Raw genomic sequence first — 27,172 nt, 5'->3', positions numbered from 1 at the left:
AAGCCATACTGGACCTCTGTTACTCCTTTTTCTGTCACTCAAGTTTTGTCTTCTCCCTTTTGGGATATCGACAAGGCCATGTTACAGATGTTACCAAAAGCTGTACATGGAAAGACACCGAGGTTCTTTTTTCATCTCTCACACTCATGTCAACAGCAACTGTTACAACCCATCCAAATTAGGGAATTGCATACATAAAGGGAAGAAGTACTGGATTGCAGAGAACTTAGGAACAAGTGGAAGCAGGATGGGAAGTCAGTGCCCAAAAGAGGAGAGATGAATTTGTTTTACCTACATTACTGGAAAAAAAGCACCAGATTTAGTAAAAGAGCAGTTGATAAGCAAAAAAGCTAAGTCAGTAAAGCCACCTAAGCCTGTGCCAATTTCCATCAATGATTTGTATACCAAACTTGAACAGCAATTAGAGAAAGAAATAGATATCTCAAGGATGGGTAAAAATCAGTTTGTAGAATTAGGAGAAAGAATAAGTAAGGAACTTAACATAACCAATTGTTGGGTCTGTGGAGGGGCTTTGATGTCAGAAGAATGGCCATGGAAAGGCAGCAGCTTAGGCCCAATTAAGCTTCTAAAATGGAACCAAGCAAGTACAAGTGGAGAAAACAGACCAGAAGGGTGGATTTTAAGCTCAGCAGTGATAGGGGAAGAATGTCTCTGGCGCACTGGGAAAAGCTTCCTCTATGAAGTAGGAAAAACACCCTGTAAAAGATATAAGGTTAGTAATGGAACTTCTGTATGGTGGGTCCCAGAAGCACCAACCGTGTATTGGACCCAAGAAAAAGCAAAAAAAGTGAATTGTAAGTATGACAACAAAACAAACCTTTTTCAATGTAATGATACAAGTAAAAATCCTTACTATGGCATCCCAGAAGTTTCCAAATTTTGGGAGAATATAGATCAACAAAAATTTAACTATTGGAAAGCTCCAGACGGCTTATTTTGGATATGTGGAAAACAGCATACCCAAAACTCCCCTCCCAGTGGAAAGGGAGCTGCACTCTAGGAATTATACAGCCAGGATTTTTTTCTTTTACCAGGACCTGATGGGGATCAATTAGGGATACCAGTTTATGAGGATCTAAAGAGAAACAAAAGAGAATTGATTGGAGGATTCCAAAAATGGGGAGATGAGGAATGGCCCCCTGAACGCATACTAGAAACATATGGGCCAGCCACCTGGGCACAAGATGGGAGTTGGGGATATCGAACCCCAATTTATATGCTAAATCGTATTATAAGACTTCAGGCCGCTGTAGAGATAATAACGAACAAAACTGGTCAGGCAATGGAATTAATATCAAGGCAACAAACCCAAACAAGAGCGGCTGTGTATCAGAATAGGTTAGCTTTAGACTATCTATTAGCTGAAGAAGGGGGTGTTTGTGGAAAATTCAATACATCAGATTGTTGTTTTAAAATAGATGACAATGGAGATGCCGTCCTGGACATAGTCAATGATATCAGAAAAATCACCCACGTACCAGTTCAAAAGTGGGAATCAATGCTAAACACTAGCTGGTGGGATAATGTGTTGGGAGCAGAATGGTGGAAAAAGTTAGGCTTCTTCCTTTTATGCGCTACAGCTGGTTTAATATTTCTGCCTTGTTTGATTCCCTGTTTCATTTGGCTCATCACCAGTGTGGTACAAAGCATGCAATTAGTGAACATGGACCAAAAGTTGCCTACAACAACAACACCACAAAGGATTATGGTGTTAAAGAAACAAAATAATATAGAAGACCCCTTCAAAGAAGAGAGATTGATTTGTGAAAAAAAACGAGCGAATAATGAAGGCTAGAAAACAATGAATATTGCTTGAGCCAAATTAATTATAAAAAGAAAGAGGGAGGATTGTGAAAAGTGCATATTATATGGCTCTACGCAAGATATTTACTATATGTGTTGTGTTGTGTTAATTGTTGGTGTTGTATTAATATTTTGATAGTATAGTAAATGAAGTTTTGTAGTTAAAGTGTAGTTTTTGTATGCCAACCACAGGAAAATGTAAATCTTTCAGAGAAAAAGAATTTCCTACTTCCTTATCAGAAGAAACCAACTCCTCCTGCCTCTCTCAGCCTTGAGAATGCCACAGAGATTAAAGAAAAAAAAAAAAAAAAAAAAAAAAAAGTGATACTAACCAGAGACAGTTCTTTGTTTAAATAAAGTTTATGCATCATGTATAAAATAGATGAATATTCAACAGGCAATTGCTTTTAAGAGATAGTCCTTTGTTAGCAGGGGTCCTTCTCCAGAGCTTGTGGCTTGGGAGAGGCATCCAGACGTCTGTAACTTTGTTTTTATTGTCTCGTATTGTCCTAACTGTTATAAACATGTTTTGTCCATAATGTAGGATGCGGAAACAGGATGTATGCTATGTAAAGATATGTATTGTTATAAACATATTTTGTTTATAATGTAGGATGCGGAAACAGGATGTATGCTATGTAAAGATATGTTAAGCAATATTTTCCAGAACCCTGAAGCCGCCGACGTAGCAGAAGCAAAAGAAGCCCCAGCAACAAGACAGGATATGCGCAGAGTACTACCCTTGATCCCGGAAACAGAACCGTATAAGAAGAAGGGTCTGAAGCAGAAAAGCGCGGCAGTTGGCGGGACGGTGAAAACCACCCCCCCGTCGCCCAGCGCTGCATTGCCTCATCGCTACGCTTGCTGTAATCAATAAAATTGCTGATTGACTTGAGCAACAGTGTCTGACCTATTTGTTGCCCAAATTCCTCCATAACAATTTGGTGCCGTGACTCGGATGAGAATACAGTCCGATTGAGGAGCCAGGGGAGGCGCCCCACCCTTATAGGTGGCCCCAAGCCCCGAAGTCGAGACCCTACTCTCACCGACGAACCTAAATTGTAACGATAAGGCAAGGAAGAACCCTATAAGCTCAGTGCACTTGAGGTCCGGACGAAGACGCTGGGACGCGTAAGTAACTGCCCTTTGCGCAGGGAGATCCGTTCGGGTTGGGTCGGGAATCCTGGAGCACGGTGAGTGTGAGTGTGTCTGAGAGGAGAACTGGCAGCCAGATTCTCCAAGTGAATGAGGACCCTTGAGTAGTGCGGTTCCCATCTCCCGCGAGGGACTGGGCCACGAAAAAGGGGAAGCGAGTGTACGCACACACGTACGAAAGAAGGTGCTCCAGAAGATGGGACAGGGGAAAAGCAAGCCCCCTTCACCCATAAAAACCCCCCATGTACCTAAGAATAGTCCTCTGGGATTTATGCTAGCTGAATGGAAGCACTATCCTGGGACTGGAGACAAAGATAAGGTAAAAATGATACATTATTGCGTTGAGGTATGGGGTGGGAAGGAAATATCTAAAAATGTTTTTTGGCCCCTGTTTGGGTCATCAGAGGATTGGGTAAGGCAAAAGCTAAATTTGTGGGTGAATTCCAAAACACCCTTTAACCCGGAAGAGAGTGATTATGCTGCGATCTGGTTAGAAACCCCGGGGGTCGCAGTGTTTGCATTGAAAGAGGGGAATGACAGTCAACAGAACAGGAGAAGGGACAAGAAGGAGGAGGAGGTACCCCTGATACCACCTCCCTATATACCTCCACAAGCCCCTCCATTAGAGGAACCTGAACAAAACCGTGTGGGCGAAATATCGGAGGACGTACCTAGAGGGCCAGTCACTAGGCAGCGGGCAAGACAACAAAACCTTTACCCTCTAAGGGAAATGCCCATGGGAGGACCACAACCTGGAATAGGATTTATATCAGTCCCCCTTAACTCAGGGGATGTGAGGGATTTTAAAAAGGATATGGGTAATTTATTAGAAGACCCCCTAGGAGTTGCCGAAAGAGTAGATCAATTTTTGGGACCAAATATTTATACCTGGGAAGAGTTGCAGTCTATCCTTGGCATTCTATTCACCTCAGAAGAGAAGAATATGATTAGGCGGGCAGGAATGCGTATATGGGATGCCCAGCATGTCCAGGGCCCACAGGCAGATCTGAAATGGCCACTACAAAACCCTAATTGGAACCATCAAAATGGAGAACATCGAGGCCACATGCAGGACCTGAGAACAATCATTATACAGGGAATAAGAGAGGCAGTTCCACGGGGACAGAATATTAACAAAGCCTTCAATGAGAGACAGAAGAAAGAGGAAACTCCAACTGAATGGCTAGAAAGACTGAGAAAGAATTTACAACTATATTCTGGGGTGGATCCTGATTCCCCCGTTGGTCAGGCTTTGTTAAAAACACAGTTTGTAGCCAAGTCATGGGAAGACATTAGAAAGAAACTAGAGAAGTTAGACAATTGGCAGGACAGAGGATTGGATGAGTTATTGAGGGAAGCACAGAAAGTGTATGTACGGAGAGAGGAGGAGAGTTATCGTAAGCAGGCAAGAATTATGGTGGCAGCGGTGCAGGAAGGAAGAAAACCCAGCAGACCCCCTCCAAAAACACCACCCAGAAAGAAACAAGGAGGTCCGAGGGAGACACCTAGCTGCTACTACTGCGGGAAGCCTGGGCATTTAAAAAGGGATTGCAGGCAGAGAATAAAAGATGAAGCAGTGTTTAAAGAAGATTAGGGGAGTCAGGGGCTCTATCTGTTGGGGACCCGTACGAACAAGGAGCCCTTGATAAAACTGAAATTAGGTCCCCAAGCACATGAAGTGGAATTTCTGGTAGACTCTGGGGCAGAGAGATCTACTTTGCAACAAGTACCCCCTGGATGTAAACTATCCAGGGAGACTGCCCAAGTAATAGGAGCTAAAGGGGAACCTTTTAAAGTAGGAGTCATACAACAAGTGTTAATAGAAACAGAATCCAAGATGGGAATGGGTAACTTTTTGCTGGTTCCGGAGGCTGACTTCAACCTACTAGGAAGGGACTTGATGGTAGAATTAGGAATAGGACTAGAAGTTAGGCAAGGAGAACTAGGAATTAAAATATTTAAACTTACACTAGAGGATGAACAAGAGGTTAACCCTGAAGTATGGTACACCCCGGAAACAGTAGGAAGATTAGATATTCCGCCATTTACCGTAACACTCAAAGACCCAGACAAACCCATTCGACTTAGGCAATACCCCATGTCTTTAGAAGGAAGAAGAGGGCTTAAGCCAGAAGTAGAGAGACTAGTATCCCAGGGATTACTAGAATCTTGTATGTCTCCCTTTAATACCCCAATTTTACCTGTAAAGAAACCTAATGGAACATATAGGTTAGTGCATGACCTGAGGGAAATCAATAAGCGTACGGTATCCAGATTCCCCGTGGTAGCCAACCCGTACACACTCTTAAGCAAATTAGGACCCGAAAATATGTGGTACAGTGTAATAGATTTAAAAGACGCCTTTTGGGCTTGCCCTTTAGATGAAAGTTGTCGGGATTATTTTGCATTTGAATGGGAAGACCCGGATACTGGACGCAAACAACAACTCAGGTGGACAGTACTCCCTCAGGGATTCACAGAAAGCCCTAATTTATTTGGTCAAGCATTGGAACAAATCCTCCAGGACTTCGTCCCTGCTCCAGGATTAACTTTAATTCAATATGTTGATGATCTTTTAATCGCAGGGCAAACGGAGGAGCAAGTTAGAAAAGAGAGCATAAAACTGTTAAACTTCTTAGGACTTAAGGGCTTAAAGGTTTCCAAATCCAAATTACAGTTTACTGAGGAAAAAGTAAAATATTTAGGACACTACATTGAAAAAGGAGAAAAGATGATAGACCCCGAAAGGGTCCAAGGGATTTTGTCATTACCAACCCCAGGAAGCAAGAAGCAAGTTAGACAACTATTAGGATTATTAGGGTATTGCAGATTGTGGATAGAAAATTACAGTAGTAAGGTAAAATTTTTATATGCCAAACTCACAGCATCCAATCGTGTAATTTGGGAACCCAAAGATGAGGAACAGTTACAGGTAATACGAAAGGATTTAGCAACTGCTCCAGTATTAAGTCTCCCAGACTTAAAAAGACCCTTTTATTTATTTGTGAACATTGATAATGGAACAGTGTATGGGGTATTGACCCAAGAATGGGCTGGGAAAAAGAAACCCATAGGGTATTTGTCAAAACTATTAGACCCTGTAAGCAGGGGTTGGCCTACCTGTTTACAAGCAATTGTGGGATGTGCTTTGATGGTAGAAGAAGCTAGGAAAATTACTTTTAACAGCACGCTTAAAATATTATCTCCCCACAATGTGCGAAATGTTCTGAACCAAAAAGCTGAGAAGTGGATCTCTGATGCTAGACTTTTAAAATATGAAGGAATTCTCTTGGAAGCTCCCAATCTGACACTAGAGACGACTTCACTACAGAATCCCGCCCAATTTTTGTTTGGGGAACCCACTCAGACAGAACATCTAGCACATGACTGTTTACAAACTATAGAAGAACAAACGAAGATTAGACCTGATTTAGAAGAGGAGGAACTAACAGACGGGGAGGTGATGTTTGTAGATGGGTCCTCTCGAGTAGTAGAAGGGAAACGTAAATCAGGATATGCAGTAGTTTCTGGGAAAACACTGGAAGTATTAGAATCTGGACCTTTAAACCCAACTTGGTCTGCACAGGCATGTGAACTGTATGCAATCCTACAAGCCCTAAAAAGACTAGAAGGGAAGTCAGGAACAATTTATACCGACTCAAAGTATGCCTATGGGGTAATACACACATTTGGAAAAATTTGGGAGGAGCGAGGCTTAATTAACTCACAAGGGAAGGATTTAATACATCAGCAGCTAATTAAGGAAGTATTACAGGCTCTTAGAGGCCCGACAAGGATTGCAGTAGTGCATATTAGAGGACACCAATCGGGTACAGAATTAAGAATTAGAGGAAACAATCTGGCAGATATAGAAGCCAAAAGGGCAGCACTCCAAATTAAAACTATAAAACAAATAGGGTCACCAGAAGACCCTTCTAAATCCCCCATTTGTTTTACTCCGCAAGAAACTCAGAAGCTAAAGGAAATGGGAATTTTACAGGATGCCCAAGGGAAGTGGAAATTACCCGATGGAAGGGAAGTGTTACCGAAGGCAATGGCATTTCAATTATTGTTTAGAATACATCAGAGGACTCACTGGGGAAGTCAGGCTTTGGTAGATCAATTTGCTCTTAAGTATATGAGTATAGGGGTGCATGATCTAGCAAAATCAATAACTCGTAATTGTGAAATTTGTTTGCGGGTCAACCGGTCTGTGCAGAGAAAGTTACCAAGAGGGGGACGTCCAGGAGCAATTAGACCATTTTCTAAAATACAAATTGATTTTACTGAGCTTCCAAAGGTAGGAAGATATAAGTATGTTTTAGTTTTGGTAGATCACCTAACACATTTTGTGGAAGCGTTCCCAACCGCAAGAGCAACCGCCCAAACAGTCGCTAGAGTTTTGATGGAACATATCATACCCAGGTATGGAGTGACTGAGAGCATAGATTCGGATCAGGGGCCTCACTTCACCTCTAGAGTCATAAAATCCCTATCAGAAGCCCTAGGAATAAGGTGGGAAGAACACACTCCTTGGCATCCCCAAAGCTCGGGGTTAGTAGAAAGGATGAATGGGGAGCTAAAAAGACAATTGACAAAACTGATGTTAGAAACAAAATTGAATTGGGTTAAATGCCTACCGTTAGCCCTACTAAATCTAAGGACACTGCCCCGGGCGGATTTAGGAATCTCCCCTTTTGAGATGCTTTATGGTATGCCATATGACACGGGCATACCTCGAGACCACCCCGGAGTTATAGATAGAGAATTGAAACTATATATAACAGAATTAATGGCATTCAGGAATAAGCTATGGGAAAAAGGACAAACCGTACAACGGCCTCCCTTAAACATTAATTTACACCAGGTGCAACCAGGAGACTGGGTTTTAATCCGGACCTGGAAGGAGAATACACTGCAACCTCATTGGGACGGTCCATATTTGGTTCTCCTCACAACCCACACCGCCGTGAGAACCGCTGAGCGAGGATGGACACATGCCAGCCGAATTAAAGGACCAGTCCAAAAGCCTGAGTGGAAAATAGTCAGTGCCCCGGGAGAACCGAAGCTTAAGCTGAGTCGAAGGGCTAATTTAAATGAATAAAACGACATTCAGAGTGGAAATTTTGCCGGAAGCAGAGACTGATCCCAGGGGAAACTTATATGCAGAAGACGTACGCATTAGATGCACTAACTTGCACTGTATTAATCAGAATAATTGTTATCCTTTTGTATGTTATCAATGCTTAGTGTGTAAAGAAAGGTGGTGGACTCATTGTGTTAAAGGGATCCCCCCTAGAGGTGTCTGTCACCTCTGTTGGGAGATCCAGAGGGAATTAACTGAATTGGCCTTAAGAATAAGGGTGGAATACGGGACTTTGGAATTAGAATCAAAAGAGTGGTGGGATATTTTTATAGAAGGAATTAACCCTGCTCTATATTGCTACCACTTAAACAAACCAGCTCCCTTTGTGGCAAAGATCCTAAAAGGAGTGTGTCGCCAACAGGCCAAGAGCCTGAGGTGTGACTCTCCTGACATTAAAGACCATAACTGGAACACCTATATCCAAAGATCAGTAAAGAAGGGGCGACTATCCCCTCCTGAAGACCATCCCTGCTGCCGAGAAGATGGGACACCCCGTGGCTCGAAGCAACCGAGTCGACGGGCGAGGCAGAGGGCAAAAAGACAGTGGAGGACGAGCCCCGGGAATAGGTGGGACCAGGGAATTATGGAGCAGGAAATGCCCAGGGACTGGGAATGAAATTGAGGGAAAAATTGGAATCTGCACAAGGACCAAAAACAATGAGGAAGCTACCTATCTAAGACTTTTATTGCTATTTTTGTTAATATGGGTAAAAAATGCAAGAGCTAACCCACATCATCAGCCCTTTAATTGGAGCCTGATCAGGTGGGAGGATCAGAAAATTTTAAAAAGCATAATAACACCGGGCATGCCCTCGTTCTCAATCGATCTGTGTTCTCTCCTACCTGGGGCTCCCGGATGGCCATGCCTTAACAAAGTGGGCTTTTATTTTTGCCCAGCCTCTAATCCAGGGAAGAGTTACTGTAATTACCCAGGAGAATATTACTGTGGGTATTGGGGTTGTGAAACCATATCACATGGGTTCCACCCAGGAGGGGGGCCGGATAGATATATCAGACTTGGGTGGCCCAAGCACTGCAAACCCACGCAAGTGTGGCAAGCTGGTGAAGCAGACCCAGACCCAGGGGCATGTACAAGTATTCTTATCAATGTTAGTAGTCCTCAAGACCCTGGCTGGTTACTAGGGAAGACTTGGGGAGTACGACTGTGGGAAACGGGGAAAGACAGAGGAGGTCACTTCCTAATTAAGAAAGAATTACCCACAGTACATGGCCATGGAATAGGACCAAATCCGGTAGCAAAAGAAGAAGAAGAGGAAGGTATAGATCCCATCATTAATGGTAGTAGCCCGAGTCTCAAAAACAGCTCGCTACCAAACAAAAATAGTTCCTTACCAACCCCTGTTAACCAAGAAGTACCATCCCTACGCACTTATAGTGCCCTTTGGAAAATCATGCAAGCTAGCTTTGATGTGCTTAATAGGACCTACCCTAACCTCACTCGAGAATGTTGGTTGTGCTACGACATCCGACCCCCTTTTTATGAAGCAATAGGATCAAGTGCTAAAATAAGAAGATCTAATAGCTCTAACCCCACCGAGTGTCAATGGGTCAATAGGAATATTACTGAAGAAGCTCCCGGTATCACCATGTCTAAGGTTACAGGTAACGGTACCTGTATTGGTACCATCCCACCTGCTAAGAGTTCTCTATGTAATAGAACTGCATCCCCTAAGGGATCTCAATGGTTGATATCCGCTGGAAATGCCAAATGGGTCTGCATGAAAACCGGAATCTCCCCTTGTGTGTCTGCAAGCATCTTGAACAAGATTAAAGACTTTTGTGTACAAGTAGTAATAATCCCGCGAGTGATTTATCACCCAAAAGAATATGTGCTCGAACATCAGAACACCGCCAACCACCACTTAGCTAAGCGAGAACCCTTTACAGCTCTAACCTTAGCCGTCCTATTAACATTAGCAGGCACCGGAGTAGGAACCGGAGCAGCGGCCTTGATCACTCAACCGGGAAAATTAAGTGCCTTGAGAAGCTCTGTGGATGAAGATCTCCGCAAAATTGATGAGTCCATAACCGCCCTTACTAATTCAGTACGATCGTTATCTGAAGTGGTCTTACAGAATAGGCGTGGGTTAGATTTATTGTTTTGGCAACAAGGTGGTTTATGTGTAGCTCTTAAGGAAGAATGTTGCACATATGTAGATAAGACTGGCATAGTGTTTGACACTCTTGGAGAACTAAGAAAGCAGATTGAGAGAAGGGAAAAAGAAAGAGAATCTTACCAAAATTGGTATGAAAACTGGTTCAATCACTCACCATGGCTTACTACCTTGTTGTCCACAATAGCAGGACCAGTCATTCTGTTAGTTCTAGGATTAACATTTGGGCCATGTATCTTTAACAAACTTATCGAGATAGTAAGGGGGAGACTAGAAGCCGCACATCTGCTGTTAGTCAAAGCCAAATATGAGGCCCTAGGGGACACTGAAAAAGAAGAGGATCTGGAATGGAGCAGAAAGGAATTGGAAAGGTTTAATGAACAAAACAAATTGACCTAAGAGGAAAAGGGGGGAATTGTTATAAACATGTTTTGTCCATAATGTAGGATGCGGAAACAGGATGTATGCTATGTAAAGATATGTATTGTTATAAACATATTTTGTTTATAATGTAGGATGCGGAAACAGGATGTATGCTATGTAAAGATATGTTAAGCAATATTTTCCAGAACCCTGAAGCCGCCGACGTAGCAGAAGCAAAAGAAGCCCCAGCAACAAGACAGGATATGCGCAGAGTACTACCCTTGATCCCGGAAACAGAACCGTATAAGAAGAAGGGTCTGAAGCAGAAAAGCGCGGCAGTTGGCGGGACGGTGAAAACCCCCCCCTGTCGCCCAGCGCTGCATTGCCTCATCGCTACGCTTGCTGTAATCAATAAAATTGCTGATTGACTTGAGCAACAGTGTCTGACCTATTTGTTGCCCAAATTCCTCCATAACAAGAATCATTTACAAACATCACTGTCTGCTGAATGTTATTGCCATTGTCTGTACATTAAACCACGCAGAATGAAATAGAAGGAAATGTGTAAGTGAGAGGGTATTGCTTGTATTCTTTTTTTCTGTGGGGAGAATGGATGGAAGTTTTATGTGGAATATATATTGGTTCTGTCTGTAAGTCAACGATATGGGGATAAGGGGTGGAAGATGTCATGGGGTGACTGTGTATCCCCAATCGTCTGTTGGGTGCAGGGGGGAGGGCAAGCGCGGTTTGTTTTTCCCCAGGAAAACTCTGCTCATCGGAGTGACCTTGAAGCGGGGGAGCTGGAACACAGCAAGACAAAAGAAGCTCTGTTGTTTTTTCCCCGGCAGTTAGTTAGTTTAGTGCTAGCGTAGTTAGACGCTGTAGAATAGCTGAAGCTTTTTGCTTTTTTTTCTTTTTCTTTTTTTGTCCTTTTTTCCTTCCTTTTTGCTTTTTTTTTGTCCTCTCCTCGGAACTGTTCCAACCTCTCCGGACTAAGGACCTGGAGAAGCACCGGGGGCCTCCACAGGGGACTCACCCCACCAAGACCAGCCCTGCACATCTCCTTTTCTCCCAGCGTCAGCAGAGACGGAGCGGTGGAGCACAGTGACGACCCTCGAGGAGACTTTCTTTAAGTTTGTTATCCCTCCGTAAGCGACACGAAGCTCTTGTCATCAGGTATTGTGCTGGGAGTGCTTTGCCTGTTTAATAAACAGGTTTTTTCCACTTCTCTCTGAGGAAATCTTTTTTCCCGAACCAGTTGGAGGAGGGGAGGGGGGCCCCGTGGGAGGGTTTCTCCCAAAATCTGCCTGAAACCACCACAACTGGGCACCCCCGACCAATGCAAAAGCTCCCCAACTAGATAGCCTGTGGGCCCACCCTCAGGACCTCAGCCACTATCCTAGCCAGTGGACCCTCTTAACCCTACACCCGGATGGGGTATCTAGACCCCCCGCCCAATGCAGGTCCCACACCCGGATAATATGCTCTCCTGGGGCCACCCTGACCAATGTGGAAATCAAGGGCCACACCCACTACTCCTCTCTCGCGGGGGGATCTGAGTGGGGCCTTCTACCAACCGCCCTGTGACGTGCCACTCACACCCTATATTGCCTCTGCATGTCTGGAGGGGGGCCCACGATGCCCCTGGAGATGCCTCTCTCTCCCAGTCTCCTTTCGCTTCCCCCTGTTCCTGGCCGGCTCCCTCGCAGAGGTCCGGAACCGCGGTACTGAGGGGTCCTCAATTGCTTCGGGGGTCCGAGCTGCCGGCCCCTGTCTCAGTCACACCTCACTCGCACGCCTCCACTCCCGCCACCGGTTTTCTTACCAGCGCTCCTCAGCAATGTCCTCAGTGGTGGCGTCCTCGCTGTCCCTTCTACGTTCTCCTCTGGTGTCCCTCGGTGCTCCCAGGTCCGGAGCAGCCAGCTGTCCCGAAGGTCCAAGGCTGGGAGGCGGCTTCCCGTCCTGGATCCTCTTCTGGGCATGGCTTCTCCCGGACGTGCCCCCAAAATTGTTATAAAGGAACAGGGCAGGAGATTGTTTTTACTCCTTTTAATGCCTTTATTGTTCAGCTCTTTTGAAAGGGATGGCTCAGGGGAACGCCACCGCTGCTCCCAATGGGCACCGCTGAGAAGGAGGTCTTCGACGAATCTGCTGCACAGCCGCAGAGTCGGGAGCCTTGCCTCACGGGAGTCCCCTAGGTCTCGTTCCAGGCTCCTCAGGTCTGGGGGGGTGTCTCTCAGCGAGGACCTCTTAAGTAACTGCGAGAATCTGGAAAACAGCTGCAAGTTGTTGGTAGATGCCTGGGCTCCCTCCTCACCTGGCACTGCCTCTCATTTTGTTGGAGTTTGTGTCGGCTCGTTGTTATTAGGGGTTGTTGGTATTTACCACACTCCGGTTGAGAGGTGCACCTTGGGAGTCCCCCTTATTTCCACACTGGGTGGTGCTACATGGAGAGTAGTCGAGATCTGGGCGGTGCCTTCAAGTTGATGAGCAGATGAGGAGGAGCTGATGGGAGGCAGGCGGTGTCAGTGTTTTGATGGACGTGAGGCGCATGTGGCGTTGATAGCTCGGCGGGCCAACCGGGGAGCAGCGGATGCTTCACTTGGAACATAGTAAGGAGAAACTGGGAAAGAACTAGGGAGTTTTGGAGCCTAACTTGGAATACTGTAAGGGGAATGCACAACACTAGGTACAGAACTAGATTCTGGGGTACAAGGAACAGATAACAAAGAGAGATAACATTGGTACACAGAACTGGTAACAAAGAACATTAATACAGAGAACTGTTTAACTCATTATAAACTCCTATACAACTGTTTAACTTATTAAAAACTCCTATACAACTGTTTAACTTATTATAAACTCCTATTACTCTGCACCCTTTTGATTTTATTCCTCACAAGACCCACAGTGGATTTGGGGCTGAGTCCAGGAGCCTCAGGCACTGAGAGAAGGTTGAAGAAGCTGCTCAAGGAGGCAGAAGCAAAACTCCAAGTGCCTTGGAGCATCACTGGGCCCCAGTGAGGGCAGGGAGTGCCAAAGGCTCCCCAGGCAGTGGTGAGAGCAGATCCTTGAGGCCAGGATTGCAGGGAGCCAAAGGCTGTGAGCAGGGAACTGCAATGCTGAGCAAGGCCTGGGCTGGCTGGAGGAAGCAGAAAGGCCAAGCCCTGAGGCCAGGCCTGGCACAGCAGGGCCTGTCCCTCACGGGTGGCTGGGGGCTGTTTGTGGGGCAGGGGGATGGCAGGGGCAGCAAGGACAAATGTCATCAAGCTGTGAGCCCTGCCAGGCTCCTCAGGGAGGGGCGAGGCAGAAGCAAAGTGCAGCCCCTGGAAGGAAAGTTCCTTCTGTGGGGCCTCCAGAGGCGCTGCCAGAGCCCAGGGGACAAAGGCCTGGGTGCCTGTGGCCCTGCCAGCCCTGCCCAGCCCTTGGCCATCTCTTCTGCAGGCTGTGCCCCCTGTGCGTGCTGCTCCTGTGCCCTGGCCGGCTGCACACGCCCATCTCGCTGTCCCCCCCAGCATTTCTCAGCCCAGCATTTCTGTGCCCTCCCTGGGCTCCCTGCACCCAGCGCTACCGGCTCCTGGCACACAGAGCCAGGGCATGGCCCAGGCTCACGCTGGGACACCTCGAGCACCAAAATTCTACCCTGGCAGGGACTTTTCTTTTTCCTCACCTCCGGGCTGAACCTTCCAAGCTGCACTTTGGGGAGGTTTCCTTCTCTTGCCACTGCCAAGGAAAGCTCTGTCTCCTGCTGTTCACAAACAGAGAAGGGCTGGTGGGAGATAAATGGTCAGAGGCTGTTTGGGGCACAGTGACCATGAAATTATTGAGGTTTTAAATCTGTTAAAGAAGGAGAGCATCCACAAAATTCTATGCTGGACTTATGGAGAGCAGACTTTGGCCTGTTCAGGATGCAGATTTTTGGGGACCAAATCAGATACTGAATTTTAAGGGAAACAGCCCTTTAAACAAAAGTGGTCCAGGAAAGATGGACACACTCCAAGAAAGAAATCTTGAAGGCATGGGAGCAGCCTGTCCCTGTATGCCCAAAGGTAAGCCAGAGAGGAAATTGTCTGCCCTGGCTGGTCATGGAGAATTTGCAGGAACTCACTGGAAAAAAAAAAAGTGTGCATCACCTTTAGACACAGGGGCAGGCAACTGAGGAAAGATTTTAAGATATCACTAGGTCATGCAGAAAGAAAATCAGAGAGGTGAAAGCTCAATTAGAGCTTAACTTGGCCAGTTCTGTGATAGAGACAGGAATGTTTTTATAAATATATTAAAAGGAAAGCCTCCATTCTTTACTGGGGGGATATGATTAGCAAAGGTGATGAAAAGGCTGAGGTACTAAACCCCTACTTTGCCTAAGTTTTCAACAATCAGACAGGTTTTCCTCAGGACAAAGTGTTCTCCTGAGCTGGTAGATGGGCACAGGGAGCAGAACAGCCCCCGTGACATCCAGGAGGAAGCAGCTGGTGACCTGCTGAGCCACTCAGATGCTCACAGGTGTCTGTGGGACCAGATGAGATCCATCCTAGGGGGATGAGGCAGCTGGTGGATGAGCTCACCAAGCTGCTTTCCATCATTTCTCATCAGTCCTGGCCCTGCAGGGAGGTCCCAGAGGACTGGAGGTGCCAATGTGAGCCCATCCCCAAGAAGGGCTGGAAGGAGGATCTGGGGAACTTCAGGCCTGTCAGCCTGACCTCAGTGCCCAGCAAGGTTCTGGAAAAGATCATCCTGAGAGCCATCACACGGCACCCACAGGATGGCCGAGGGATCAGACCCAGCCAGCGTGGATTTCAATGTCTGCACTGATGATCTGGATGAGGGGATTGAGTCCACCATCAGCAAATTTGCAGATGACACCAAGCTGGGTGTGAGTGTGGATCTGCTGGAGGGTAGGAGGGCTCTGCACAGAAACCTGGACAGGCTGGATCCAGGGCCCAAATCCAACAATGAGAGGTTTAACGAGACCAAGGGCCAGGTCCTGCACTTTGGCCAAAACAACCCCTGCAGTGCTACAGGCTGGGGACAGAGTGGCTGGAGAGCGTCCAGGCAGAAAGGGACCTGTTCCACTGATGGACAGCAGGCTGGACATGAGCCAGCAGTGTGCCCAGGTGGCCAAGAAGGCCAATGGCACCTGGCCTAGAACAGGAATAGTGTGGCCAGCAGGAGCAGAGCTGCTGTGCCAGCACTGACCTGCCCCCAGCTGTGCACCAAAATATTGTTGCTGCAGCTCCAGAGAACGGAACAAAAGGAGGATCTCAATGAAAACATTGCTGGGACACCCTTTAGTTCATTTAAAGCCACTGAGAGCAGAGCTCCTCATTGACTCACTCTGGAGCCACAGTAAAAATGGAGAAAAACAAAACAAGAAAGGACACAAACAACGCCCTTGCTTTGTGAACACCGTTGAAAACAAAAGCAAAGAAAAACCACCCAACAACATAACCAACAAGTGCTATCAAAGGTGACTTTTATTACATGTGACTTGCTGAAACTGACCATCAATTTAATGTTTCTGAAATTGCCCAGTGATCAGTGTCCACACTGCAGCCTTGAGCTCCTGGTTCCTCAGGCTATAGATGAGGGGGTTCAAGGCTGGAGGCACCACCGAGTACAGAACTGACATTGCCAGATCCAGGGACAGGGACGACATGGAGGGGGGCTTCAGGTTGGCAAAAATGGCAGTGCTGAGGAACAGGGAGACCACAGGCAGGTGAGGGAGGCAGGTGGAAAAGGCTTTGTGCTGTCCCTGCTCAGAGGGAATCCTCAGCACGGCCCTGAAGATCTGCACATAGGAGAAAACAATGAACACAAAACAGCCAAATACCAAAGAGGCACTAAGAAATAAGAGCCCAAGTTCCCTGGGCTCTGCTGCCCAGGAGGGTCCCGTAGTGCAGGGGTTTGCAGATGGACACGTAGCGGTCATAGCACATGATGGTGAGAAATGCAAATTCTGATGAAATGAAAAAGGCAAAGAAAAACACCTGTGCAGCACATCCTGAGTAGGAGATGTTCCTGGTGTCCCAGAGGGAATTGTGCATGGCTTTGGGGACAGTGGTGAGGATGGAGCCCAGGTCGGTGAGGGCCAGGTTGAGCAGGAAGAAGAACATGGGCGTGTGCAGGAGGTGGCCGCAGGCTACGGCGCTGATGATGAGGCCGTTGGCCAGGAGGGCAGCCAGGGAGATGCCCAGGAAGAGGCAGAAGTGCAGGAGCTGCAGCTGCCATGTGTCTGCCAATGGCAGCAGGAGGAAGTGGCTGATGGAGCTGCTGTTGGACATTTGATGTGTCTGGAAATCCTAACCTGCAGATGGAAGAAAAAGACAGTGACATTTGAAAGGAGAATTCTCATAGAAGAGTCGAAGCCCTTTCCCACAGACCATTTCCTGCCACTGGACACCTCCCCGTTGTCTATGTCTAGGAGAACTTCCTTCACCTTGGTTGCTGTAGCCCTGATTGCTGCTGCCAAATGCTCAGTAAGGAGCCAGATGTCAACTGTCAGGAAACCTGGCAGTCAGACCTGAGCCCCAGTCAGTGCAGGGGAGCAGTGAGGGCAGGGGCCAGTCCTGGTGGTTGAACTTGGACAAAGAATCTGCCCCTAAGGCACGGGAGATGCCAGGGTGAAGGAATCAGGATTGCAGGAGGCTGAATGAGAGATTCTGCAAGTCCTGGGGAGAACAGGGGGTACAGTGAGGCAGGAGGATTGTAGGAGGCTTAGTGCAGACTGGGGGGAGCTGCTATGTCCCTCTCTCCTGTTCTCAGTTGCCCTGGACTTGCACATTTCTGAGCTCCACTCCCGTGTTACCCTGGAAAGCCAGGAGACACTGCTGAGAGCAGAGGGATCCCTGGCACACAAAATGGCTCCTGCCTTTCCCAAAGTCAGGGAGAGTCGGCTCATTCCCAGCCTGCCCTGCCCAGAGCTCCCCAGGGCAGAGGGAGCTGGGACACCCCATTGCTGTGCTCAGCCTGCACAGGAGGAGCCCAAGGGCTGGGCCTGAGCCTGCAGCTGGAACTGCCATTCCCAGAGAGCCCGTCAGCAATGCCAGGAGCACCTGGGCAAGGCAAGGAGAGAGAGAGCCAGGCCCTGAGGAAAAGCCTTTCCCTGCCCAGCCCTGCCCAGCCCCTGCCAGGCAGCAGCAGTGCAGGACAGTGGCCCTCAGGCCCTGGTCAGCAGGGAATGGGCACATGGCAGGAGAGATGCCCTTCATCTCTGGGGCTGCTCTGCCGGCCCAGGAGGGGACTGAGGGCCCCGAGCCCCCGGGCTGAGGGCTGTGCTGGCTGCGAGGGGACACAAGAGCTGTGCTGCTCAGGGCAGTGTGTGCCCTGCAGGGCAGGGCCGGCAGGTGCCACATCTCCCCTGCAGCAGGGCTTCCCTCAGCACTGCCTCCCTCCCTCCCTGCCCACGCCTCTGCTGCTGCAGCTGTCCCAGCCCAAGCTGTTCCTGTGGCCCCGGGCTCCTTCCCTGCCAGTGCTGCCAGAGCCCAGCCCAGCCCCTGGGCCAGCTCTGCCCTGCAGCTGCTCGGGGCTGCAGGGATTAAAGAACAGCTCCCCCAGGCCTGGGCACCATGGAAAGGGGATGCTGGATGGATCTGGAGACTGGGGAGCTGGAGGCACTTGCTGAGGTACCCAGGAAAATTGTGTCATGTTTAAAGAGCCTCAGTCCCTGATCTGCCCTCGACAGCTGAGTTTCCTTTCCCACCAAGCTGAGCCAGGGGGAACTGAGAGCACAGATTCAGGAAGGAAGAGACTCAAGTGACAAACTCCTGCCCTGAATGAGCTCATGAAAAATCCCCTCAGAACTGACCTGGGCATGAGCTGGAGCTGTGAGCAGCCCTGGCCCACACAGCACCCTCTCCACAGCAACAGCTCCTGCTCTGGCAGGAGTCACTCCTGGCACCCACAGCTCCCCTCCACCATCCATGGGGAGCTCCCAGGCAGGCTGAGAGCTGCCCCTGGCAGGTGGCAGATCCCCTGGCCTGGCCAAGAGCCCTCAGGAGCTGCTCTGCACGACAGCCCTGGGCACCCCTGGCTGCAGCCCCAGCTTCAGCCCCTGCAGCCGTCCCTGGCAGCAGGAGCCGTCCTGCCCTGTCCCTCTGACGGTGCCCAGGGCAGCCCTGCTCTGGAGCACATCCTCCCCCAAGGCAGAAAGGGCAGCAGAGCCATCCTTACAGTCATGTCAGTCCTGTCCTGGGTCAGCCTGAGGAGATCCCTGCAGCCAGAGACTTACTGTGTCAGGAGTGGTGATGATTTCACCATGAAAAAGCTCAGAATTTTCAAAAAGTGTGAAGATTTCTCTGTGAATAATGTCAGCATTTTCCTTCCAGTTGATTTAAGCCTCTGTCTGCTTATCTCCCATCAGATACCTGCAGGCAGTGCCCTCAGCCCACCTGGGCTGGAAGAGAAGGTGCTCCTCAGAAAAAATGTCTTTTTGAAGCTCTTTGTGATTGCCAGGAGCTGCCTCTGTGCCAGGAGCCCAGCCCAGCTCAGCAGCACAGACACAGCACCAGGACTTTAATGACCCCCTCAGGGCTTTGGTGTTGTTTACATCAGTCTCAGTCCCTGAGAGTGTCTTCAAAAAACTTTCCAAGAACTCAAAATTAAGTTGGAATACTGAAGTTTCTTGAAGTTTTAATGGAGCCCACTGAGGGGCATGACTCTGAAATTGTCCCCAGGTTCCAGTTAGAGCAGAACACTGCAGGCAGTGATGACAGGTGGGGACAAACAAGGCAAAGGTGTCTCTGATGCTGAGCAAACCTGCCTGTGTTTCAGGAATGCAAGGGGCCAAGGCCTGAGCCCCAGCCCCTGCCAAGGCAGATCCTGTCCCTCCCTCAGTGCTCAGGGCTCTTCCCGGGACACTGGGATGTGGCGATGTGCAATGCCAAGGGCAGCACCATGGGGTGGCCCCTGCCAGGCTGCTGAGCAGGGACAAGGAGGCAATGAGGCCCCAGGCCTGCCAGGGTCACTTGTCTCCTGCTCATGGCTCAGGCCCAGGGCCAGCAGCCATGGCCCAAGTGCTGCAGGAGTTGGCTGTGTCAGGGCCTTTCAGCTGCTGCCCATCCCTGTGCCCTCTCCAGCCCAGGCTGTCCTACGGTGTCCATGCCCTGTGCCTCTGTCCCTGCAGGCTGTCGTCATCCCCCGGCTGCCCCACCTCGCTGGCCCCTTCCTTTGCTGACAGCTCTGTGTCCTGCCTGCCTCTGCCTGGGCACACAAAGCCCTGGGCATGGAACCAGGAGGGTTAATTTGATTTTTACCATGCTTGTGAAGTTTTAGCATGGGAACAAGGCAGGCAGGGCCTGCTTTCCCTTCATGGACAGTTGGAAGACAAGTAGAAGACATGTATTTCAAGAGTGCAAGAAAAAACAAGGAGTGAAGCTGGAACTATGTGGGGGTTTTATGGTAATGGCTAAATTGTAACACACATGTAGTAAGTCTATATAAGTAACACTCTTTTTGAATCATATGTCCATGGATACCACACAGTGGACCTCAAGTCTGAATAAGTGATACCCTCTTACTTGCAAATTAGTCATCAGGACCCTTATTCTGATATTTGGTAAATTTGGTTACAGCAGGTCCTCACTGAATCGAAGATTCTACTGTGATACCTTGGAAGCTCATGGAAGCAAAATTCTTTTTGACACAGCAGGCCACATGGAACCAATGGTCCATTGTAATACTGCAGATCCAAGGAGACCATTGTGACACTCTGGAACCTCATGGAGCCCAGGGGCCCTTGTGACACTGAGAAACCTCATGGAATCAAAAGTACAGTGTGAAAGAGAAAGATTTCATGGAACCAGGAGCCCATTGTTACACTGTGGGGCCCTGTGGAGCCAAGGGGACCACAGTGACATTGTGGGGCCTCATGGAACAATGGAGACTCTTCTGACACTTTGGGACCCACTGAAACCAAGGGGACATTATAGCATGGCAGGGCCTCATGGAATCAAGGGAACTGCAGTGAACACTGTGGGTGTCCTTGGGATGAAGGGTCCATTCTGACACCATGGAACCAAGGATACCATTGTGGCACCATGGGGCATCATGGAACCAAAGGTCCATTGTGACACAGCAGGACCTCATCAAACCATGGAAGTCATTTGTACACCTTGAGGCCCTGTGAAACCAAAGGGCCATTGTGGCACATCAGAGCCTTGTGGATGAGCCAAAGGGCCATTGTGACACTGCGGGCCTTAATGGAACCAGGGGACAATTGTGGTACTGTGTTGCACCATTGAACCGAGGAGATCATTGTGACACTGCAGTGCCCCATGGAACTAAGGATTCATGGAACAGTGCGGGACCCCAAGGAACAAAAGGTCCATTGTGTGTCATTGCAGGGCCTCATTGAATCCTGGAGACTATTATGAAACTTTGAGGCCTCGTTGAACCAAGAGGCTCTGCAGGACCTTGTGGAATCAAGGAGACCCTTCTGACATTGTGACTCCCTCTGGAAGCAAGAGTCCTTTGTGATACTGCGGTACCAAGGAGTCCCCTGTGGCCCTGCAAGGCCTCATGGAAGCAAGGGGCAACAATTGTGTTGCAACAGGGCCCAATGGAAGCAAGGGGCCAGTGTGACACAGCTGGGCCTCATGCAGCCAAGGGGCCATTGTGATCCTGAGGAGCCCAGAAGAACAAAGGGACCACTGTGACACTGTGGGGCCCCATGGAAACACGGGGCCAGTGTCACACAGTGGGGCCTGATGGAACCAAGGATCCAATATGACACCACCATTGTGACACTGTGGGGCCCTGTGGATCCAAGGGAACAGGGAACAGGTCTGGATAGCTTGGCCTGACTGACTCAGCTGACCCTAGCATGTTGGGGGTCCCTTGTCCTGCACCCCTGAAACACTGGGGCTCTAGGTTTTCTTTTCTGTGGAAAAGAACCATCCCTCCTGCCCAGGCACCCATGGCCAAAATTGGTACTTCTCCAAAATTCACTGTAAGCCAGGATTTCTCCCAGACAAAAGCTGCCATGACCCATCAGCCTGGCTTGCCTTGGCCTCTGCTGGTCGCCTCGAATCTGCCCTTGAAATACTGGGGATCGGTGTTTTCCTTCCTATGGGAAGGAACTGGCCTTCTCATGCAGGTGTTCATGGCTGAAATTGGGATTCTGCCCTCAAAATTCCATATATATGAGATATAGAATCCAAGGTATTTATTCCATTGCTCCCAGATGAAAGCTGCCGGGACACAGAGCTCTGGTTTGCCTTGGCCTCTGCTGGCTGCCATTTATCAGCCCCTGAAACACTGGGGCTCTGTGCTTTCTTTCCGGTGGAGACTGTGGTGACACTTCAGGGCCTCATGGATCCGAGGGACCATTGCTATACTGTGGGAATTCATGGAAGCAAGGGAAAAATTGTGGCATTGTTGGGCCGCATGGTCCCAAGGGGCCAGTGTGAAGCAGCAGGGCTTTGTGGAACCACGAGGCCATTGCTGCATTACAGGGCCTGGTGGAACCAAAGGGCCACTGTGATCCTGCAGAGCACCATGGATCCATGGAGACCGCATTATGGCATTGCAAGGCCCCATGGAATCATGGAGACGATGGTGACACTGCAGGGCCCCACAGAACCAAAGGGCCATTGTGACCCTGCAGGGCCTCATGGAAGCAAGGGGGGATGGAACATATCTTGCTGCTTTGGGCTCCCAGGCACCACCTGATAGGTCCAGCTGACCTTGGAATGCTGAGGGCTGCCTCTCATCATGGTGGGCTTAGTGCTTTCCTTCCTATGGAAGGGAATAATCTGTCCTCCTTGGTGCCTGTAGCAAAACTTGACACTCCCACTGAAAAATTCCCTGTATGCAAGGGTTGTCCCAGAAAAAACAGCTGCCAGGACAGAGAGCTCTGGCTGGCCTTGGCCTCTGGTGGTTACCTATCATCTTAAGGAAGACCTGAGGAAAGGATTTGAACAGGTTTGACTACCTAATGAGTCTCTCATCCTCTGAAAAACTCAGATGCTCTTCTGATTGTATGTGACTTTCTTTTTCTCATTCTGTATTATGCATGAAATACTGTTTTAGGATTAAAAGAAATATTATTCTTATCACTCTGACAGTATTCTCTGACACAAAACAACACTACATACAGATCCAGGTCACCTGCATAAGCAAATAAAGAATCTAGCAGGAATGATTTGTCTCTGCTCCCATCTGTCACATCTCTTCTGGCACTGGACGTGCAGCCCCAGCACTTGGGAGGGCTCCAGAGGTCACAAGCTCAGCTCCCACACAGAGAACCTGTGCACCCTGGGGTGCTTTTCTTGGCCCCTGCACGCTCACACCGGCTGAGATGGACACTGATGGTTTCTGTGCCAGGCTCTCTCAGCCCAGCCCAGCTCCCTCCAAGCTCTGCCAGCTGCCCTGAGCTCTCTGCAGCACCAAGGGCCTCTCCCCAGCACAGCCCAGCCGGCTCTGGCCCCACAGCTCTGCTCAGGGCAGGCTGCTCTGGGCAGGGGCCCCACGGCCTCAGCCCCTCGGAAGGGCACAGCAGCAGCTGCAGCTCAGAGAGGGCTCAGCCCCAGCCATGGGGGAAGGTGCCTGGCCAAGGCAAAAGGAGGCTCCCTGGGTGCCCTGCTCTCCTCTCCAGGACATCCTGAGAGCTCTGCAGCCCCTGCTGCCATCCCATCTGCCCAGGCCAGCACAACAGACCCGGCCTTGTGGTCACAGAATCACAGAATCACAGAATTTTTAGGTTGGAAGAGACCTTCAAGATCATCGAGTCCAACCCATCTCTAATACCTGGTCCTCAGGAACTGTTCCTGCTCCAGGCCCAGAGCCCATCCCAAAGCTGGATCAGCCAGAAAGCTGTGCCCATTTCTGTTCATTCCTGCTCGAATGAGGATGGATCTTCAGCTACTTAGAAGCTGCTAGTGAATTTTACTTTTCCAGAGGCCTCATCTTGTGTGAGTTCTTCAGTTGAGAAATTCATTGAAAAAAACTCATTAACATTTGTTGAAAACGCCCAAACACGACAAGCCCCTGGGAATAACTGAGGTTTTCAATTATTCTGTGGTTAATTAGACACATTTCAGAAGTGAATTCAAACTGAATATACTATATTTAAAACAATGAAGAAATAATTGTTTTGTCCTGTTTAGGTTTCTTTTCCTATTTATAGACTGATATCAGCAATCTCCAGTTGATATTGATCCCCAGCACCTCCTAATGCATTCCAAATAGATCGGAAAATCCAGACCCTTCATGGCTGACAATCAATCACACTTTGTCCCTACCCCCACCCCACCATTTCCCTCATCCAGTCCCTGGGACTCAGAGCACCTGAGGAAAGTTTCTCTTCATTGCCAGCTTACAAAAGGTGAACATGATGCTATTTCACATCCATCACAATTCTTCCCCCAGCTTTCTGTGCAATGTCCCAGCTGCATCCTCCATCCCCCATCCACCATCCACAAGGGATTTCTGTGCAACACCAGTTTTCAACAAAGATGATAGATAGATATGAACAATCAAGGTGTTGTATCAGGATGCTCTGCCTGGACTGGAGGTCAAAACACCTCCAACAGTGCCCTATTTGCAAAGCTGCCGGTCATGGATAAAAAATGCATTCAGGCTGCTTTTGGTGTTGAGGAAATGCTGAAACCAGCCTGACTCATTTTATCTCTTCCTCTCCTGGCTGAAGCTCCTCTCTTGCCTCTTCCATCCATTGTCTTTTGTCCCCCACCAGGCCCCTGGTGAAGAGCCTGGCTCTGTGTTCTCCATCACCTCCTCGGTGGCACTGCCAGGCTGGCATGAGGAGCCCCTCAGCCTTCCCTGCTCGGGGCTGGACAAGCCCAGCTCCCTCAGCCTCTGCTCACAGCCAAAGGGCTCCAGCCCCACCTTGGGGCCCTTCCCTAACCCTGCTGCAGCTGCCAGATATCTTTCCTGCCCTGGGGAACCCAACTCAGGCCAGAGTGACCTGGATAATGCACGTCCTTGATGTCCTGGTCACACAGCCCAGCCCCTTGTCCCCGTGTCAGGCTCTGGGGGTTGATTTGTGGAAGATCCTCTTCTCCATCCACTACGGAAGGTCCTTTGTTACCTCCGCTGAGGCGTAGCGACCTGGTTCAGGAACGACACGGCAGCCACACCCAGGCTGCTCGGTCCATCAGCTCACAGACACCAGTGTGGTGGACGGCTAATGGCATTTATTAACTGGTTACATGGAGTTATAAAACCTCTGTTTGCTACATCACATCCGTCTGCTTACGTTACAAGTTAGGTATTGCTTACCTTATCAAGGACACTAACCAACTAAGAGTTGAGGGAGGGGTTCTGTCTGCCCGTACAGCGCGATATCTTCCGACCGCCTGTCCCTAATCTCCCACATTTCCCCCCCCCACCATGACTAAATAAAAAAGTATAAAAGTATAAAAGTATAAAAGTATAAATGTTATAAAAGTATAAATGTCATAAAAATACAAAAGCTGTTAAAGTTAGTATAATAGGATACAAAAATAATATAAAATGTTAGTAACAAACACACTTCACGATAATTGCATGCGTTCGACAAATAGGATGTCGACTTTGTCTAAACGTCTTTTAACAAACGACACTAACTTGTTCAAAATGCAAGGCCCAAAAATCAATGTCAGGAGTATCATGGTGAGAGGGCCTGTTAAGGTGGGAAGAAGGGTGGCTAGCCATGGGGACTGATTGAACCATGACTCGAACCATCCTTGTTGGGCCTCTCTCTCTCTCTTTCTCTGGGCCAGTCTTCCTCTCAGTTCGGCCATGGAGTCTCGCACGACTCCGGTGTGGTCTGCATAAAAACAGCATTCTTCTCTCAAGGCGGCACACAGGCCTCCTTGCTGCATGAGCAAGAGGTCCAGTCCTCGCCTGTTCTGCAGGACGACTTCTGAAAGCGAGGAGATAGATCTCTCCAGAGAGGAGATGGATTTTTCAATTCTCAGTAAGTCTTCGTCAATTGTCATTTGCAGCTGAGGAAGTCTTTGATGTTGGGTCACGAGAGCTGAAACACCTGTGGCTGTGCCAGTGGCTCCTAGGCCAAGGAGCATTGCAATGGTTATACCTGTCATTACTTCTCTTTTGCGGAGCAGGATGGTTTCTTCTAAAAAGCGATACATTTCTTCTTCTTGGTGATACAGGACTCTAGGAACAATCAGAACTTGGACACAAAAGTCAGCAAGGTTATTGAATTTGCTAAGGTACACACAGGGGGTTATTCCGATTTGTTGACAGACCCACATTCCTGATAGGAACGGAACTGCCCACTTATCAGTTTTTTGACTAGGTTGGATGAACTCAGTACAGATATTTCCCATCTGCTTTGCTACGGTTACACTGCCAAAGCATTTGCCTCGGCCTGTGACTTGACTCAGGGTAATTTCCCTCCGGGGTGTGTCCCACTTACAGTTGTGTGGATTGTTTGCTGCAGAGTATTCAAAAGGAGCATCAAGGGCGAAACCCTCATAAAAAGGAGGTTCTGCATTATAACATAACCAGCATGATTTTGTAAAGTTCAGATTGCATTGGTTCAATGACAAAAAGGTAGCATTTAACACACTAAGAAACAAATTGTAAGGATCTGACTTAGGTTTTTGGTAGATAGCTAAAGGACGGGATGAGGAGGAGGTGCCAGATGTGGCTTCCCTCTTTTGTCTGCGTGCTGCGAGATTCTGATAGGGTTTGAATGACTGGGGCACTGAAGGTGGGAGTCTGATAATTTGCACATTCACCCAGAAGTTACGAAAGGCGCGAACAAACACTGATCATACCTTTCCTGTGGCCCAACTCACATGGGTTGGCTGCAAAATTGTCATTGCATAGTTCTTACAGGTGTGTCGTCTGCCATTTTGGGGTATGTATATTAATCTGTCCATCCCGAACTTAGGTTCGCGGCAGCCGTGGGGAGTGTACCTGACTTGTAGGAACTTGTCGGGTTGCTGCGGTTGCCATCTATCACTCGTCATGATAGTCTCGCATCCCCAGTACCCACAGTACCCGTACTTTGGATGGCTACAGTAGCTTTTACCTGGGTTGGAGGCAGGGCACCAATAAGTTTGGTACAGTGAAGAATCTCCAATTTTAGGGAATCCTAGCTGTGAGGGAAATATGTCTGTTAGCTTAAACTCAAAGGATGGGCTGTCTACTGTAATGGTTTCTTTGATTGCCTCATCACTTGAAAGATGGCGCAGGACCCATCTGAATGGTTGGTGAGGGTAATACACTACATTTGCTTGCCCTCTGCCTACAAGACCCAAAAATAAAATCACGCAAAGACACCGTGGTTGCTTGGATCTCACCGGTGCGGGATCTTTGGGTGTTGCTGGGTTACTTGGAGGTTCATCATTCTCTTCTGGTACCGGAGTGTACGCATCACAGGGGCGTCCAATGATCCAATCCTGCAAATGAGACCTCACAATTTTCATTAGTTCTATTCTGAAGGTCTGGTTTGATTGACTTAAGTGGGCACCATTTTACTTTACCGTCTTTTTTAACAGCTGCATATCCTCGCCCTGCGAGCACTAGTCTCCAGCCCTGTTCCCATTCTCCCAGTTCATTTTTAACTACGACGTGCGGGCCT

The 27,172-nt window shown here is 48.6% G+C and overlaps 1 protein-coding gene across 1 annotated transcript in view; it reads right to left on the bottom strand.

The window, feature by feature from the left end:
* LOC120747670 (serine/threonine-protein kinase pim-1-like) overlaps positions 1-26,558 on the bottom strand; it is a 38,816-nt gene extending 12,258 nt beyond the window's left edge. Inside the window, exon 1 of the mRNA XM_058424322.1 lies at positions 26,506-26,558. Within this exon, the coding sequence (XP_058280305.1) occupies positions 26,506-26,558 (53 nt within the window). The remainder of the gene's footprint in view (positions 1-26,505) is intronic.
* Positions 26,559-27,172: the final 614 nt, after the last annotated feature.

The sequence above is a fragment of the Hirundo rustica genome, unplaced genomic scaffold, assembly GCF_015227805.2.
Source record: "Hirundo rustica isolate bHirRus1 unplaced genomic scaffold, bHirRus1.pri.v3 scaffold_150_arrow_ctg1, whole genome shotgun sequence".
In the NCBI taxonomy this organism is placed as follows: Eukaryota; Metazoa; Chordata; class Aves; order Passeriformes; family Hirundinidae; genus Hirundo; species Hirundo rustica.
This window is presented reverse-complemented; position numbering and strand designations above follow the sequence as displayed.